General features: G+C 41.8%; 1 protein-coding gene across 2 annotated transcripts in view; it reads left to right on the top strand.

Moving 5' to 3' along the window:
* The window catches only part of LOC124596336 (transmembrane protein 104 homolog), a 98,847-nt gene that overhangs the window by 39,077 nt on the left and 43,557 nt on the right, over positions 1-16,213 (top strand). For both annotated transcript variants that reach the window (XM_047135438.1, XM_047135437.1), the window contains exon 4: positions 1,881-1,947. In XM_047135438.1, the coding sequence (XP_046991394.1) occupies positions 1,881-1,947 (67 nt within the window). The remainder of the gene's footprint in view (positions 1-1,880; positions 1,948-16,213) is intronic.

Here is a 16,213-nt window from a genome sequence, read left to right as displayed (position 1 = left end):
CTGGACAACCAAACACGTTTCATTCAGCATCTATCTGTCTATAGCCCTACGCTTTGTTTTACACCTGTTGTGCAGTAATTTCCATATCTTTACAAGTTTCTTTACCTTGAGTGTGTACCATGGAGGTCCCTTTCTATTATGAACTGTTCTACTGGGTATCTGATGCATGCTCAAGTATTCTTTTAAACTTGAGCCTGGTTCCCCTTCATGCTCTTATCATGTGCTGAAAGTTTAAAGTTCCTCATTGAGATATGACACTACTGATTTTTTATCTAGTTCACTTAACATATGTCTCTTTTTTCTTGTTTTAGTTGTCCTTTCACTTTGGTAATCATTGTTGCCACAATCACATCATGGTCATTGATAACATTTTCGATGTGGACTTCCTCAGAGATCAGATATTCGTTGTCATTAGGTCCAATATATTTCCATCAAGAGTGGGGTTCCAAACTATATGTTCTATGTAGTTTTCAGAGGAGGCATTAGTAATGTTTCACAGGATGCCTTCACTCACTCACCACTAACAAAACTGTAATTTTCCCAATTGATTGACTGAATGGTTAAAGTCTCCGCCGATGATTAAAGTATGATTGGGGAACTTGTGTGTTAAATCCTGCCTCGTCGTGGAATACGGGGTATCTTGGATACCTGCTTTCTTGGATTGCTAGACAATAATTCAAGCAAATTGTATTAATGAGTTTTATTACGAGAAAAAATGACCATCTACTTAACTTTGAGAATTACATAGATGTGTCGCAAGCAAAGGGCGACATCTGAAATACAAGCTTCTTCAGTATAACAGTTTTAATACAAGTGAAGTAATAGTCAGTGCTGCTATTCAGGTCATTAGTCTTGAAGCTTGTCTTCGACTGGGTTGTGACCAGTCGGGCGTGGTGCTTATGTCCTCTCCACATAGGGCCGCTGCTGTCGTATTGTCATCCTGGAGAAGGGTTGGTCAGCTTGTAATTGGCTGACATTGTCTTGCAGCCCACTCTTCTCTATCAATCCCAACTGGTGTTCTGGCACTTGAGTTTATGCCATAACATTATATATGGTGAACTGAGTTTTTCTCTAAAATTTTCATTTATATCACTGATACTAATTCTTGCCCAAACAGTCTCACACGTGGCTTCGATTTCTGTCTCAGTGGATTTGAATTTCTTGTCTACTGTGACAAATACGCCACCTCTCTTGTAGCCAAAACTTGTAGTATTGGCTATCACAAATATTTCAGAGGTTGTGGTTGGGTTGGGATCTAATAGCACAGCGAAATTGCTGAAACAAAATATTGGCTGATTAAATTATTTTGAGTGAAAATATTAGCTAACTTCATTTACAAAGCAAATGAAGTTACAAATGAGAATATCATTGTCATCCACATCTAACTTGTGTTGGCTTCCCATCATTGAATGTGTGAACTGTTACCAACAGCAGTACACAACTACTAATCCACTGACACTGTAAGTGCATTTTTACTGAATGATGGGTGGCACATAGGCAAATTCAAAAGGTTGTAATACCTTTGAGGATAGTTCTATGATGTCAGGGTAATGGACATTTGTGTGTGTGTGTGTGTGTGTGTGTGTGTGTGTAATATGCTCAGTCTTACTCACACTCACCTGAATAATAATTTAGAATTTTGAGCAGTGGTTTGTTATATAATTTCTTATAACTTGAGTGGGTGAACTTGGAAAATGGAAGAAACATTTTTGAGAGATCAGCTCAGTCCTCTGGCATTATGATATAGTCCAATTCCTAGAAGGCTAAATACATTACAATGTGAACATATGGACAGACATTGAAGTACAATTTTTATATACTGTTGTATAGACTGAATTACTTCTGCCATTTATTACTTACAAAAAGTATTGTTGTTTTAGGCTTTGCAAGTGAATGAGTCACAAGATGAAGACAGTGATGAAGATCAGCCACTGGTCTCCCCAGGAGGTTTGTATTTACATTGGGTATGAAATACTTTAATTATTTTCCTGCACTTTAGCTGTTTCTTATGAAGAAGAAAATTTAATTCACGTGATCCACCTGACTGTAGGTGAAGACAGTATGGAAAGGATAGATGCCACTCACCACATAGAGGAGGCATTAAGTTGCAGACAGCAGAATGAAAAAGTATGCTAGAAGAATGTTTCAGCTTTCAAAGTCTTTCTTCAGAAGTAAAAAACTGACACACCCAAGACCCCTGTCTGTGGGTGCTAAGACCTGACGGTGACTTCCTCTGCCGTATGCAGCAATCTAGTTGGGATGAGTGGGGTGTGGGAGATGTTAGAAAGAGGTGGGGGGAGGGGAGGAATAGTGTTGCCTATGGGAGTGTGCAGAGATATGGTAGGAACAGAGTAGGGCTTCTACATGCAACATTGGGAGACTGTGCGCGGCAGGAGGGGGGGGGGGGGGGAGCAAAGAACAAGAACAAGAACAAGAACATGTAGGTGCATTGGTGGCGTAGGAAGTCATGTGTGTACTAGAGTGGGAACTGGGAAGGGGATACGCAGGTGGAGGACAGGGACTAGTGAAAGTTGAGGGGGTTAAAGGAACAGAGGATGCATAGCAGGGATGGTTCCCACCTGTGCAATTCAGAAAAGGTAATGTTGCTGGGGAGAATCCAGATGGCTTGGGCAGTGAAGCAGTCATTAAAGTGAGGCACATCATGTAGGATGACATGTTCAACAGCTGAGTGGTCCATCTGTCTGTTGGCCGTAGTTGTTATTTGCTCCTAGGCTTTAGATTATCTTGGTGCAGGTAGGATCATTTGAAGTTTTATTCACCTAACACAGAAGAAAAGTTTGTTCTTTTTAATACATGGGTAGAGAAAACAACTTGCCAAGCAGTTACAGATGTTAATGCATAGAAAGACCCCAAATTTCTATCTTTTGGAATCGGGAACTACTTATTTTTGTGGAAGAGAAGGAAGGGATGGAGGAAGAGTGGTTATGTGTGAAGAATACAGGGAAAGTAGGGATCTGGTCAAGAGACTTACTGGACAGTATGAAATGGAAAAAAGAATTATTGGAATTTGATGTAATTTGAAAAGCTAAGGAGAAGGTCTAGGAAATTCAGATGAGTGGGAATGACAAAAATGAGTAGAGGGGGGTGGGGGGAATAAGTGTAGGAAATATGGTAAAGAGGGAGAAAAATAAAGAAAAAGACAAAAAATTGTTTATTGAGGTAGGGTGAGAGACAATAAAGAAACATACACTGTAGGACATATATATCTGTGAAATTAAGAACATGTTCCTTAAATTTCATCATCTCCAGAGACTTGGAATAAGTCAAAGTATACATAGAGAGTAGAAACCATTGTGGGCTACCTACGTAAAGTATTCCAATAACTAATTATAACTGTTGCTGATTACTTTTATTGTTAACTATGGGGATTACTTTTTCTAGATTATAAATTGTGTGTGTAATGAATCATGATGTGTGTATTATTAGTGTGATGCTATGCCTGATAATTTTATTAGCTATTTGTCCAAAGATGTATAAGAAAGAAAACAACTGTGTATGGAATAGTGATCAATTTTTGAAGTTTCACTAGGTCGTTAAACACACATTCTTCATAACTATTAGCTCTGAGTGCAGAAATGTTTTCTCATTAAGAAGATATTTGTGGACTGCATGTTATTTCCAGTCTTGGATGAATCTTGGACATGAAAAAGTATTATTGTTAAAATTGACGTGAAAGTTCATAGTAGTCCAAACCAGTGTTATCTCAGTTCCTCATATACCAGCTTTAATGAAAATACAGAAATAACTTAATATTCAGAACAGCAACTACGGCATATTTGCATACTATGTTGTTTAGTTTTCAGGGAATAAAATCTTTATTGTAGTATGAACTATGTAAACTTGAAATAATGAAGTTCTCAGCAGTAATATTTATTCCTAGTTAACATGTTCTATTACATAATGTCCATATGTCCTCAATTTTTGTTGTACAGATTTCAGTAAAACAGAAATTGCTGTATAAAGATGTGGTACAAGGGTTGTGGAGAACATTGTATCACGTAAGTTTTTTAATTCCACAAATGTAGTCTGCAGCTCTGAAAGGCGATGTCTTCTTGAGTGTGGTGCTTGTTGCTCTTGCCTATCAGTGGCCGATCTTCTGTTGTGAAGAATACCATCATCAAAGTGAACCCTAAAGAAATATGCAGCTATTAAGTATGAGTTACAAATAAATAACTTATGTATAGAAATCAAATTATTTTTGCAAATAACATATTACTTTCCTACGCTGTCTTTCCACCTGTGGTCACTTAGATGGGAAGGGTAACAGTGTAAAAGTCTCACTACTGTAGAAAAGCAGCTTCTTTGGGAAAAAAAGCCATTGCTGCTTCTCAGCTGATTTTTCTATCTAAAGCTTTAAACAAAGCATTTATGCAACTCTATAAAAGTTAAAGCGTGTCTAATGTGAACATAAATGCTAGCTGGAATTCTAAATATGCTGATAAACTGAGAATCCATATTACATGGAGCTTGTTGATGGAAATTGAGGTCTGCAGCTGTATCATGAATGAAACTGAGAAACTATTTTAATCTTTTACTTTGTTTGTTAATATTTAAGGTTTCCCTATTTCCTGTCTGGCAACATGTTTGGACTTCTGCACCAGTAAACAAATTTAGCTGTGAACTCTAGACATGGTAATTACTTTAGCTTCTAGCATTGTGGTTGTGAATGTCACTGTTCATCCTAGAATTCCAAGGTCTCTAAAGAGTTTTTTTTTCCAAAAAGTAAGTCATTTGTACATATAAATGTTGAAAGCTGAGAACAAAGTAGCATGAGTATGGCACCGTCTACTGATTGTCTAGAAAGCCACAGAAGTCTATTTTGATTCAGTAGTCATTTGAATCTGAGTGAAAGCTAACAGTTAGTTCAAAATTCATTGTTTCTGCCAGTTGGAAAGTGTTTGCTGTGACTAGATGGTTGCATGCGAAAGGATCTGGAGCTCGTCAGTTTCATCATGAGTTACATCTAATTTGTGGGCTTACAGGAATGAGTGAAGGAAAGTTAGACAGTGTTGTCACGGCTTTTAAAGTTGTGATGCATATGTACATAATGAAGAGTGATGTGGCAGGCCCAGTATTCATCCAGTGAAATCAGGACAACAAATGGACCAAAAACTTTAGATGTTCTTGCTCCTGTTGTCTCTCATGTTCAATGCATCTAAAATTCCAACATTGCTGCCACAACTATTAGCTTAAACAATAGGTTGGTGGACAATAGTTCGAAGATGATGAGCTGATCACAGCTATCAACTGGTTCAGTTCTCAGGTGGAGAACATCAGGCCAAAGGTTTCAGAGACACTGTCATCAGGGAGCTGAATATTGTGTACTTTAGCATGTTTGATTGGTATTCCAAATTGCCTTTGCCTTGTTCTCAGATTTTGAAATGTATGTACTTTTTTGCTATTTCGGTGACATGGTGAAGAATTTTGTTGTTGCTTTTAGCTCATGATTACAGCTGGTCCTCTGTTCTAAATAACTCTCTCCTCCTTGTGCAACAAACTTCTGAACCAAGTGTTGCCACCCTTACTACGGGTTTGCACTGTAACTGTCCCTGATCTGTTGTGAAGATAAACTTGATTCACAGTGTTCTAGGAATTATTTTAAAAAGAATTAAATTTCCCAGCTACTGTGCAGCCTTGGCAAACTACTTCTGAGTATTTGTCCCGTAAACTCCCTCTGCATAGTATAACTGAGTCAATAAAACTTTTCAGACAACAGAGATTAATGGGTATCTGTTACTGCTGTCATTTGAACATTGTGATCAGACTTTTTACTGTGAGTTTCACGTATGATTCATGGACAGTTGGATGTAGAGATATTGCTGATCACTGTTTTCATTGTTCTTCTTTCTTAATTGGAATGTTACTGTGTTTACAGACTAAAGTGGGGGCATCAGTAACTCTAGATGTCCTTGATCAGAACTATCAGAGGTGAAGTAAATATTGAAATTGTATCATACAGTGATGTCCTAGTTATTACTGCAGACAACTAAATCCATATATCGCTTGATATCAATCCTTTGTAGAATTTTGGAACATGTCTTGTGCTAGATTATCTGACTGAAAATCTCCTCTGGGAGAGTCAACAGGGATTTCACAAACAATGATCATGAGAAACCTAGTTAACTCTGTTTGCTCACAAGACCCTAATGGCAGTCAATACTGGCATCCAGGTCTTTGCCATGTACTTTGTCTTTCAGAAGGCCTCTGATACAGTTCCATGCTGTCGCTTAGTGAACAAAGTGCAAACATGTGGAATATCAGACCAGCTTTGTGATTGGATTTAAAAATACCTTGCAAATAGAAATAGCATGTACAATGTTCCTACTCTCAAACAATATGTAAAAATTTAGTGATAAGTTATATTTATAGATAGCATTTTCCTCAACAACAAAAATGAGTTTTGCTAATCACAGAGAAGGAAACATAACTTTTCTAATTATTATATACCTTGAAGAATTTGAGGGTGAAGTTTATTGTTAATGTTGATTTGCTGTAGGTGACCTGATTTCATTGCCTTTTTGGATAATACTGCTTTTGTAAACAAATCTTGCAGGGTAACTTTTTGAAATATAAAGATCCAACACTAATATACTGCTAAACTTTCTTCATTTGTTCACTCCAATCAATTTACACTCGTGCTGCTTTTAACAACTTGCATGAACCAGCTGATAACTAAACAACAGCACTCCTTCCTCTGTGCTCATACATGTGATTATTTATGTATCTTTTGTCATGCATGGTACTTACTGTATTGTTATACAGTTATTTTGTATTATTTACAGTGAAGAAAAACTTGTACAAAATTATTCATGCAAACCAGTACCTTAGCAGAACAATTTTACATAAAAAGCTTCATAAAGTAAAGAATCTCTCAATGTTAAATTTTGTATGATGAATATTTTAATGATTAATATTAGAATATGCGAGTCTTATTCAAAAGTAAAGTATTATCCATCCATCCACTATAGTGGCAACTCCCATTCTAAATCCTCAACATTTTATACAAAATACACTGTTCTGTCTCCCGTTGAAGTCTTAGCATTTGAAAGTGTTTACACTATGAATAAATAATTGTTATTTTTCAAGTTTATATTGAGTCAATACCTTTGAAGTCAGAAAGTGATTGGTGTAAACCAAAAATTAGGACATGGTCTACACACATTTCTACGTGATGAAATTTCCAATGTATCGAGAGAAATACTGAAAAGATATATCATGTACTACAGGGTGTATATGACCTGGGAAATTTGGAATTTTCCATTGTTTGTTTTCAGTTAAATTTTTGTAATTTTGACTGGTGAGAACTGATATTGTAACAACGAAATTTACTTTGATCCACAACTGAAGAATAATACTGTGGGAATAAAACTGAACATGCAAAGAAAAGGTGCCATTTACAATAATAAAACACAGTGCACACACGTGTGTCTGCCAGCAGTGGAAAGTGTCAAAGGCTTTAGGATGAAGACTATGCAACACTTTATAACAACAGTCTGCTTACAGTGAGGGTGACGGGATCCAATGATTTTCACATTCATCCAAGAATGGATGAATCGTGCATTTCGAAGCTGCTGAATATCAAACCATCATTACTGTAAAAGAATAGTTATGAGAGAGGTGTTAAGCTATGAGGAGAGGCTGTTAGCTACATTGATTTCTGATGACTGTCAGAAGTGAAGAGGACATCAAATTCATTGCTGTTGTATGCCCACGGTTATTAACTAAAATGATTCCTGAAGCATCCAACAAAATTGCTAGTTGCATGAGAAAATACAAATGCATCGTGGTAAAGCAAAAGAAATCAAACAAAAGATGATTTATTTATTCCTATTAACGAATTCATCTATGGCATAGAAGGAGTTGTCAAGGAGATATGATTTCAGTTTGTTTTTGAAGCTATTGCTAGTGTCTGTCACACATTTTATTTCATCTGGTAATTTGACAAAAATTTTTATGGCAGCATATTTTACCCCTTTGTGTGCCAAAGATAGGCTGAATAAAGGATAGTTTAAGTCTTTCTTTTTTTCTGGTGTTATAATCATGAATGTCACTGTTGTTTTTTTAAGCTGGTCCATATTGTTGAGAACAAATTTCATTAGTGAGTAAATGTACTATGAGGCTGTTGTAAGAATTCCCAATCTTTTATAAAGAAGCCTACAAGACGTGCAAGTATGAACCCCACACATTATTCTAACCACTTTCTTTTGAGGAGTGAATACGTTTTGTCTAACAAGGGGAGGCCGCCAATTGTGAAATTCAGATTCGATTCATACTGTGCATAATAAAAGCTCATGGCCAGAGGTGTAATGTGGCAAAGCACCAAGATGCACTTCTCAGCCGTTGTCGAGAAAATCGACAGTTAAAAGAAACCGTTGCGGTGAAATACTCTCTACGCTTATTGGTTTTCTACAGCGTCGTGGCGCAATGGTAAGCGCTCGGATTCGTAATCCAAAGGTCGCCGGATCGAATCTCGCGCCATGCAACTTGTTTTTATTATTTGTTTTTTTGTAATTCAAATGTATATACACACACACACGAAATAAATTCAATCCATCGTCCACCACCAATTGTCTTCTCCGATTTTTGCCGATATGATACGATACGCGTGGTATGCATCAAACCTGACGAACGATAGAACAATTTTTCAGAATGTCAATCACGTGTGTTTCCGAACAGATAATTTAAAAAACAATTGTTCTTGTAAAAATGCATCGTTTATCAGATTTGCTCGATGTCGTGCTGTTTTCTGCTCTCCATGTTTCTATGATAACTATCACTCTGGTTTGTGCTATACTCCAGTTACTTCTGGTCACTAATTGTTAATTATGTGCGAGTGTATACCGAACTTATCAATAAATTGTATCCACTTGAATATTATTTGTGATATTGTGTTTTATTTCAAGTTTTATTTTTCCATGACAAATGACTTTCAACAACTTATTATATGCATAATTGCTGCAACTGATTGCCGTGTGTGTGTGTGTGTGTGTGTGTGTATACATTTGAATTACAAAAAACAAATAATAAAAAAAAGTTGCATGGCGCGAGATTCTATCCGGCGACCTTCGGAATACGAACTCGAGCGCTTACCGCTGCGCCACGACGCTGTAGAAAACTATTAATCGTAGGGAGTATTTCACCGCAATGGTTTCTTTTAACTGTAGATTTTCTCGACAACGGCTGAGAAGTGCATCTTGGTGCTTTGCCACATTACACCTCTGGCCATGAGCTTTTATTATGCGCAGTTTGAATCGAATCTGAATTTCACAATTGGCGGCCTCACCTTGTAAGTTTTAAGTTGCCCAAAATATTACGTATGACATCAGAGAGTGAAAGTATGAAAAGTATGTTAGCTTACTAATTTCTATATCCTCAAAATTGGCAATTATTCTGATTGCAAAAGTTGCTGAACTTAGTCGCTTTAAAAGATCCAAAATCCCCCTGTGGGTCCGGGGTAAAAATAGGCCTGAGGTATTCCTGCCTGTCGTAAGAGGCGATTAAAAGGAGTCCCCCCCCCCCCCCGCCCCCCCTCCCCCCAAGGGGGTTCTTTGCGCCTGCATCCAGAGACGGATGGTTCAATGACTTGGTCATTTTGGTTTTTCGCTTATTCTGGGTTCTTCCTTCCTTTGTTTGTTTCCTTTCATTGTCCTTCTCCCTCTCACTGTCTTCCTCACTTTTTACCTTGCCTTCTTCTCCTTGCCTTCTTCTCCACCCTATGGTCTCCGCCTCGGCGTTCGAGACAGTCTGTCCTTTCTCTCCCTTTTTTCCTATTCTTCTTTCCTCCCTGTGCGTGCCTGAAGGCCGACCAATGCGTTTGCACGCGTTGCCGGCGACGGGGTAAAGCGTAATTCCCCACCCTGGGTAGACAAGTAGGACCTGTGCGTACCCCCTGGTAACGGCCAGGTCCGGGGAGGGGTGATTGCACGAGCTGACACCTTCCGACCATGCCGATTGGTCCCTCCGTCCTTTTCTCGGGTGGTGTGACCTGAGTTGTAACCATTCACCTAAGGCAGGAGCACCCTCTGAGGGGGGTCCCCACAAGGAAGGAGTGTGCCATCGGAGATGCTGGCAATCATGGGGGATTCATACGCAATGGATTTCTCTTCTTCTTCTTCTCTCTCAACTTCTGCCCAAAAACGGGAACTTGACCAGCCACCAGTGACAAAAGTACTACCGCCTGCCCCAAAGTTCCTCGCAGTTACTAGATTTGAGGACGGAAAGAATTTTTCATCTGTCAGCCCTTTCGTTATTCAGAAGGGCGCAGATGCCATAGCTGGACCTGTCAAGTCTTGTACCAGGATGCATAACAATACCTTATTGTTGGAAACTGAGAGCACCTTTCAGGCACAAAAACTCCTTCGGGCCACACTCCTGTACGCATTCCCTGTCTGGGTGGAGGCTCACTGCACTTTGAATTCGTCACGTGGTGTGGTATATACTAGATCACTCGACGGATTGCCTGACGAGGAGATTCAGTCTTTCCTCGCTTAGCAGGGCATGACGGCTGTAGCTAGGGTCATGAAAAAGGTCGACAATGACCTTGTACCGACCTGGACACTTTTCTTGACCTTTGATAGTGTTCAGCTGCCGTCCCGCATCAAAGTGGGCTATGATGTTATTTCTGTTCGCCCCTATGTCCCGACACCTACGTGCTGCTACCAGTGTCAGCATTTTAACCACACCTGCCAGTCTTGTTCACATGTGGCTAAATGCGTCACTTGCGGCAGGGACACCCATGAGGGTGACTGTCCACCTCCGTCTCCTCGTTGCGTGAACTGTCAGGGTGACCATGCAGCGTACTCTCGCGACTGTCCCATCTACAGAGATGAACGCTGTATACAGCAAATTTGGGTCAAAGAGAAAGTGTCCACCTCGGCTGCTCGCAAGCTTTTTGCTAGTAGGAAGCCCACGCTGCTCCCTGCGGGGAAATACAGTACCGTCCTCGCCTCTCCTCTCCTCTCCTCGGCGTACCAGGGAGGTATCGATGCAGACTTGTGATCTGACCTTTAGCGCTACGGTTGTCCGTTCGACCAGTGCTAAGATCGCCCGGTCAACGCTGCCTCTTCCACCCGTCACCCCTAAGACACAAGCACCTTCATCAGCTTCTGTCAAGACTAAGACCCAGAAGTCAGATGCATAGACCTTCAAGAAGGAACCGTCCTGTGAAGACTTCTTACATACCCCGAACTCCCAGCCATCGACCAGTACTTCCACTAAACGACTTTCCAAGAAGGCTCATAGGAATCAAAGTTCTCCTTCTCCGCCACGGCGCATTTCTTCTCCTGCGCCACCCAGTGGCCGTCATCCGTTTCGCCTAACCGCACCGCTGGTAGTCGAACATCTGGCCATTCACCGGCGGAGGAAGCTCCCCCTCCCGACCATCTTAACATGGTGGCCGACGAACCTATTGGAAAAAATGGATGATGACGCTCCGCCTATTGATAGCGGCAGCAGTGCTCGCTCGAAGCCAGGCCCTCAGTGGCCTTCGAGGTGACCCCTTCTTGCTTCTCCTTTTTCTTCTCACGATGGCACTTCTTCATTGGAATATTCACGGCACTCACTCCAACCGAGAGGACTGAAAGTTGCTGCTATGCTTGCACTGTCCGCTCGTAATAGCTCTCCAGGAAACAAAGCTATGCCCATGCGATCATATTGGCTTGGCACACTATACCTCTGTGCGCTTTGACCTACCCCTGTGGCATGGAGGGGTTATGTTGCTGGTCCGGGATGATATCTACTACGATCCCATCACATTGCACGCCGATCTGCAGGCAGTTGCCGTCCGAATTACTCTCCCCACTTTCACATTTTCCATTTGTACTGTTTATACTGCATCATCGTCTGCATGCCCACAATCCCCTTTGGGGCTCTCCAGCATCCTGCCCGAGAGGCTCCCTGTTAGCAGACCTTTTCAACCACCTCAATCTTGTTGCCTCAATACTGGCTTCCCTACTTTTCTTTCGGACACAACTCACACCTATTCCCATTTAGACCTCTCTATATGTACTACCCAACTTGCACGTCTGTTTGAGTGGTACGCTCTTTCTGATACATATTCGAGCGACCACTTCCCTTGTGTTATCCATCTCCTGCATCATACCCCATCTCCATGCTCAACTAGTTGGAACATCTCCAAAGCAGACTGGGGGCTCTTCTCTTCCAGGGCGACATTTCAGGATCAAAACTTCGCGAGCTGCGATAGTCAGGTCGCACACCGCACGGAAGTCATTCTCACTGCTGCTGCTTTTCCATCCCTCATACTTCTTCTTCTCGACGTTGCGTACTGGTCCCCTGGTGGACCGCAGCATGTAGAGACGCTATACATGCTCGTTGACATGCTTTACGCAGCTTTAACTGCCACCATACGATGGGGAATTGTATTAATTATAAACGATTACGTGTGCAGTGTCGTCGTGTTATTAAAGAAAGCAAGAAAGCCAGCTGGGCTGCTTTCACAAGCTCGTTCAACAGTTTTACTCCTTCTTCTGTTGTCTGGGGTAGCCTGCGCTGGCTATCTGGCACTAAGGTCCACTCACCAGTTTCTGGCTTGACGGTCGTGAATGACGTCCTTGTGGCCCCTGAGGATGTCTCCAATGCCTTCGGCTGCTCATTACCACCCTGCCTTCCTCCCCCGACAACAGGCAGAGGAGGCAAGGCCACCTAACTTCCGCTCCTCAAATCGTGAAAGTTATAATGCCTCATTCACCATGTGGGAACTCGAAAGTACACTTTCCCGGTCACGGTCCTCCACTCCGGGGCCTGATTCTATTCATATTCAGTTGCTGAAGAACCTTTCTCCTGCGGGTGAAGGTTTTCTTCTTCGTACTTATAATCGCATCTGGATTGAGGGTCATGTTCCCACATGCATGCGCGAATGTATTGTTGTCCGGATTCCCCGATTCCTAAGCCAGGGAAGACAAGCACTTGCCTTCCAGTTATCGACCCATTTCCCTTACCAGCTGTGTCTGTAAGGTGATGGAATGAATGGTTAACTCTCGTTTGGTTTGCCTGCTCGAATCTCGACGCCTACTTACCAATGTACAATGTGGATTTCGTAGGCGCTGCTCTGCTGTTGGCCATCTGGTTACCTTGTCGACCTTCATTATGAATAACTTCTTGCGGAAACGCCCGACAGTGGCAGTGTTCTTTGATTTGGAGACGGCTTACGACACCTGTTGGAGGGAGGGCATTCTCCGCACCATGCATACTTGGGGCCTTCGTGGTCGCCTCCCTCTTTTTATTTGTGCATTTTTAATGGATCGAAAGTTCACGGTACGTGTGGGTTCTGTCCTGTCCGACGCTGTTCGCCAGGAGCATGGGGTGCCACAGGGCTCAGTTTTGAGCGTCGCTCTCTTTGCCATAGCGATCAATCCAATAATGAATTGCCTCCCAGCTGATGTATCGGGCTCCCTTTTTGTGGACGATTTTACCATCTACTGCAGCGTGCAGTGTACGTGTTTCCTGGAGCGCTGTCTTCAGTGTTGTCTTGACCGTCTTTACTCCTGGAGTGTCGCCAATGGCTTCTGTTTTTCTGCCGAGAAGACGGTCTGTATTAACTTCTGGCGCTACAAAGTGTTTCTCCCACCATTCTTACATCTCGGTCCCATTGCTCTACCATTTGTGGAGACAACAAAATTTTTAGGTCTTACATTTGACAGGAAAAGTTAGCTGGTCTCCACATGTGTCATATTTGGCTGCCTTTTGTACCCGTTCCTTAAATGTCCTCCATGTTCTCTGTGGTACATCATGGGAAGCAGATCGAACTGTTCTACTTCGCCTATATCGGTCGATCGTCCGCTCAAAGCTGGATTAGGGGAGCTTTGTATACTCCTCTGCACAGCCGTCCATCTTACGCCGCCTCAACTCTATACAACATCGGGGGCTACGTCTTGCGATCGGAGTGTTCTATACTAGGCCTGTCGAGAGTCTTCATGCTGAAGCCGGTGAATTGCCACTAACCCACCGGCACGATATACTGCTTTGTCGGTATGCCTGTCTGCTATTATCAATGCCCAACCACCCGTCTTATCGTTCCTTTTTTGACGACTCTCTCGACCGTCAATATGGGTTGTATGTATCTAACTTGCTACACTCTGGAGTTTGCTTTCGTCGCCTCCTTCAGCAACTTGATTTTCCACTCCCTGCAACCTTTAGAGTGGGCGAGAGCCAAACGCCACCTTGGCTCCAGGCTCAGGTTCGCGTTCACCTTGACCTCAGCTCGCTCCCAAAGGAGGTTACCCCAGTTTCGGTATACCGCTCGTGGTTTGTCGAACTTCGTTCGCAGCTCATTAATACGATCTTCATTTATACAGATGGCTCTAAGACCAATGACTGTGTCGGGTATTCTTTTATTGTCGGGGCACACAGTTTCAAATAACGGCTCCATGGCCATTGTTCGGTCTTCACAGCTGAGCTATTTGCCCTCTGTCAGGCTGTTCTTTACGTCTGCTGCCACCGACATTCTGCTTATGTCATCTGCTCTGATTCCCTGAGCACCATCCAGAGCCTCTGTGATCCGTATCCAGTTCACCCTTTCGTGCACCGGATCCAATGCTCTCTTCAGAAGCTGGCGGATGACGGTTCTCCGGTTACCTTTATGTGGGTTCCTGGCCATGTCGGTATCCTTGGGAACGAAGCTGCAGATGCCGCGGCCAAGGCTGCGGTCCTCCAGCCTCGGACAACTTCTTGTTGTGTGCCTTCATCTGATTTTAGCAGGGTCATTTGTCAGCGCATTTTATCGCTGTGGCATGCTGATTGGTCTACACTTACTGAAAACAAGCTTCGGGCCTTGAAACCTCTCCCCACGGCTTGGGCGACCTCTTCACGCCCTTCTCGGTGGGCAGAGGTCGTTTTGGCCCGGTTACGGATTGGACACTGCCAGTTCAGCCACAGCCATCTGCTGATGGCTGCGCCGGCGCTGTTCTGCCCATGTGGGCAATTGCTGACGGTACGCCATATTTTAACATCCTGTCCGAATTTTAATACACTGCGCATTGATCTTGGGCTGCCATGTACTCTGGATGAAATTTTAGCGGATGACCCAGGAGCAGCTGCTCGCTTTCTTCGTGTTATCCACTTGACAAACCTGTCTAAGGACATTTGATTATGCTGTTTTCTTTCAATCCCTTGCCTGTTAATGTGCCTTTTATAGTGTTGTCCTTTTTCGTTGCTGTTTTAACATTGTGCCTCGCAGTGCATTCATAATTTAGTCTGGGCACTAATGACCACTGTAGTTGTGCGCCCTAAAACCAAAAAAAAAAAAAAAAAATCCAAAATGTGAATTGTCCAATTAAGATTCTCATCTATACATACACCCAAAAACTTAGTATGCTGTACCTTGTTTACTGACTTAATTGACGTGTTATATTTATTGAAGGAACTGTACTTTTTGCAGCAGAAAATTGGATGTACTGTGTTTTTTCAAAGTGTAGAGCAAGCCCATTTGCAGAAAACAAATTAATTACTTTTCCAAAGATCTTATTTGTATCACTTTCAGTTGGAGTTTCTTTTACTGGATTAATAATGATGCTTGTATCATCAGCAAACAGTGTCAGTTCAGCTTCTTGTTTCAGATGAGAAGGGGTCGTTCACATATATCAAGAACAGAAGTGGACCCTTGATTGAACCCTGTGGAACACCTAATGTTATTTTTACCCCAGTTAGATGAAGTGGCAAACTTAATTAAATCACTTGACCCATATAGAGAGACTTTCTGTTTCCCGTTCTGTAGATATGACTTAAATCACTCGTATGCTATTCCATTTATACCATAGAATTGTAATTTCTGCAACATAAAGTCATGGTTCACACAATCAAATGCTTTGAACAAGTCACAGAAGATTCCTGTTGGTGACATTTTACTATTTAAAGACTCTATTATGTGGACAGTGAAATTGTATATGTGGAACAGTATTTTTTAAATCCACATTGTGATTTACTAAGTATCCCATTACTGTAGAGATGGCCAACCACTCTTGAGTACATTATTTTCTCGAAGATTTTTGAAAAGCGAGGATACTGGCTCTTAATGGTCGACATCTGTGGTGTCCCCCTTTTTGTAGTGAGGCCTGACAATGGCATATTTTAACCTGTCTGGAAAAATACCTTGCGTTAGTGGTGGATTAAATATGTGACTCAGAAGATCAGCTGTAATTGCTCCACATTGTTTTAATATCTACTCCAGCAGAACATT

Source organism: Schistocerca americana, chromosome 2 (genome assembly GCF_021461395.2).
Source record: "Schistocerca americana isolate TAMUIC-IGC-003095 chromosome 2, iqSchAmer2.1, whole genome shotgun sequence".
Classification (NCBI taxonomy): Eukaryota; Metazoa; Arthropoda; class Insecta; order Orthoptera; family Acrididae; genus Schistocerca; species Schistocerca americana.
The sequence above is the reverse complement of the archived record's forward strand: the minus strand, read 5'-3'. Positions and strand labels throughout refer to the sequence as shown.